The 2,991-nt window shown below is 53.2% G+C and overlaps 1 protein-coding gene across 1 annotated transcript in view; it reads left to right on the forward strand.

Annotated features, from left to right (window-relative positions):
* Nucleotides 1-1,555, forward strand: part of LOC104627581 (probable E3 ubiquitin-protein ligase DTX2) — a gene marked incomplete at its 3' end in the record, with an annotated part of 22,856 nt that extends 21,301 nt beyond the window's left edge. Inside the window, exon 4 of the mRNA XM_010295895.1 lies at nucleotides 1,424-1,555. Within this exon, the coding sequence (XP_010294197.1) occupies nucleotides 1,424-1,555 (132 nt within the window). The remainder of the gene's footprint in view (nucleotides 1-1,423) is intronic.
* Nucleotides 1,556-2,991: the final 1,436 nt, after the last annotated feature.

Raw genomic sequence — 2,991 nt, forward strand, 5'->3', positions numbered from 1 at the left:
GGGACTGGAACAGGTTCAGGAATATTTCTTGTGCCTAGACCTTAGGTGAAGGAGGTGCACAACACGGTCGGAACTGCGTAGGCGTAGTTCTGCTTGTGGGGCGTTGACACGGGCTTTGCGCGGAGGATTTCTAGTCGCAAGGCACGGGTTCTTGACTAGTTCCATGTTAGAGGCAGAAAATAGTCTTACCATTTGCACGCAAAGCTGGCTGATGCTTCCCATCATAACTCAAATTTTTTCAGTCGTGTGTAGACAAGGTACCTCATTTTCGTCCTGAACAAATGCACTCTTGTATCTTCCCTTCCCAACCCAGTTGAACAGAGTCTTGAAAAAGCAAATCCACAGAAGTTTCAGCTTTGGTTGTGAATTACTGTGGAGGATGCTGGCAAGAATTCCCACAGTGTTAGGATGTGGTCTATTGTCAGAGGTAACTTTGGGGGAAATGTTGGCTTTTAGGTTGTCTGCTGTCAGTCTGCATCCATGAGCTGCCTTTTTTTTACTTCTGGCAATGGCTGTGGCAGGTGGGAAAGTCATTTCTTGGGAAAGCAAAGGCAGGTGTGTTCTTGACTGTAAGTTTAAGAGCAATATGCTACCTTAGAAATGTTACGACTTGTAACCGGCCTGTATTTCACAGGCAAACGTCGTATTAGATCAGCATGATCAGTCCTGTAGCTCTCTGCGAGCCAGCTTTACCTTCAGGGAATGGCTGTCCTTTTTAATGATTCATTAGCTTTAATGAACTGCATCCCATGCATGCAGCTGGCTGGGATGGAGGCGGGTGGGAATTGCTTTGCAGCTGGGGGTGCTAGGAAAAACCGGAGTGCCAAGGAGGAGGTGTGGGGTGAGCAGGGGGCTGCCACCGTGGGTCAAGTGGGGCTCCTCGGGCAGGGGACTGAGTGGGGCAGCTCCAGCCCGCGGTCAGCCTGGCACTGCCGCGGTGTTTGAAGATGGTTAAGCTGCTCTCTGGGGATCGGTCTGGTGCGACGCCTTTGAAACGTGTAGCTTTACGGGGGGAGTAGCTGAGCGGGACCTTGAGGGGTTAGAGATGATGCCCCTTGTCCTTCAGGGCCCCGGAGAGCAGGAGGACTGCACCACAGCAATGCAAAACACCTGGAGAGCCCTAAAGCCGAGGCAAAGAGGAAGGTCCTGTTCACCACCAGCGCAGAGGGTCACGGGCGAGACTTGTGCCCGTATTTCTGTGCTTTAATTTGCTGCCTGGACTCCTCCCTCTAAAAACCTCTGGATCCTGTCCTTGTGCTGACTCCGACCCTGCTGCCTCAGATGTTTTATGTCCTCTGAATCAAGGGCTTGGGTTCTGTTTTATTTTTATCTTTAATTTTCTTTGAAAGGTTAAAGCTTTTTTTTTAATGAATGTGTTTCCCCGTTGTTTCCTTCCTGCATGTTGATCTCGTACCCGCTGTAGGCATGACGGCTATTCTGATGTCAGCCGCTGGACTCCCCGTGCACCTCACCTGTGTGCCGCAAGCTGCCAGCACCCATAAAGCCACTAAAAAACACAGCTCAGTTAAGGAGGGGAGGAAGGTTTCCAAGAAAGGTAGTTTCTGCTCAAACTCTGATATTTGCTTCCATCTCCTTCTCTTTATCTCTCTGCACTTGTTCTGCCTCCCTCCTTTCCTCTTGTCTCTCCCCTCACCCTTTTGGCTCTTCTGATTTGACTGATGATGTTCGTCCCATCAAGGGGAGAAGCAGGGCACGTCTCCTCTGGCCTGCATGGTCTCTGACAGGCTGTAAAATAAGATGATCAAGTAGACCCTGTCTTGTGGTAGCTCTGCTCGTTTCCATCAGTCACTAAAGCTGGGGCAGCCCAGTCGTTCTCTGTGCATGCCAGAGATTCCTGCAGCCTCCTCCATGGTCCTGCTGCACCCTTTTGGGGAGCCCTGGGCATCCACGCACTAAGATCTTCTCTGACTCATTGATGGGACAAGTCTGGGAGCTGAGGGACCATCAAGGAGAGCATTTAATCCATGCATGCTCTCAAGAGAAGGTCTGCCTGTGAGCTATACTTGTCATGGTTGAGTCATGGAGTGAGAAGGATCTTCCAGACAAGAAGGTCCCTGAGTCATATAAGGCTTTCAGGGTCGAATTGCAGAGGATTTGTTCTCTCCACCTCTGTCTGGGGTGGAAGGGAGGGAGTGGAGCTCTCGGATGGATGTGCCCTGGCAGGAAGGGCTGGGTTACCCCAGCTCTCCTGCTGAGCCGAGCCTCCTCCAGAGCAGGGCCTTCATTTCACCTCTTCATATCTCACTGGCATCCCGCACCCTTGCAGAGTCTGTGGGCTCCTGATCTAGAGCCTGGGTCCCACCCGTGTATAGCAGCCCTGGGACTCTGGGGGGGTAGGTGTGAGTCCAGCCTGGTGTAGAGGTTGTTTGCCAACCCTGGCACAGGTGACCTGGGGTGGGCAACCACCACCAAACCTAAGGCGTTTCCCCCCTCAGATAAGCCAAGAGGGAACTAGAGGTGGGTGGTTGTTCAGCATGGAGATGCTTGCATTTAAGAAAGAGGGAAGAGCCGTGAGGTGGAGGGGAAGAGGCATCTGGCTGTCTCGGGGAGTTTGTTGGTGCCAGTGTCTCTCACTGGAGTCTGTGCATGCAGTGAGGAGACCTGATGGGGCAGTGAGGTCCAAACCCGACTGAGGGAGGCAGGATGGTTGGTAGAAGGAAAATAGAAATTAAATGCAGAGGGAAGTATCTCACAGAAGTGCATTATGGAGGGAGCTGGGAGGAGGAGACGCAAACAGCGAGAAGGAGGGAGAGAGCAAATGTGGAGTAGGATGTGTGATGGAGGGGGAGGGGAAAGCAGGGGCGGCCGGAGGAGCAGTGAAGAGCAGGAGGAGCCAAGGAAAATGGGAGGCGAAGGAGAGGAGCCGAGCGGAGGTGGGTGGCGGAGGGGCTGGATGAGGGTCTCGCTCGCTCTGCGGAGCCAGCTGGCAAGGCGGCGGGGAACGCCGGCTCCTGGCACGGGCAGCGTCCG

This window comes from Phaethon lepturus, unplaced genomic scaffold (assembly GCF_000687285.1).
Source record: "Phaethon lepturus isolate BGI_N335 unplaced genomic scaffold, ASM68728v1 scaffold21001, whole genome shotgun sequence".
NCBI lineage: Eukaryota > Metazoa > Chordata > Aves > Phaethontiformes > Phaethontidae > Phaethon > Phaethon lepturus.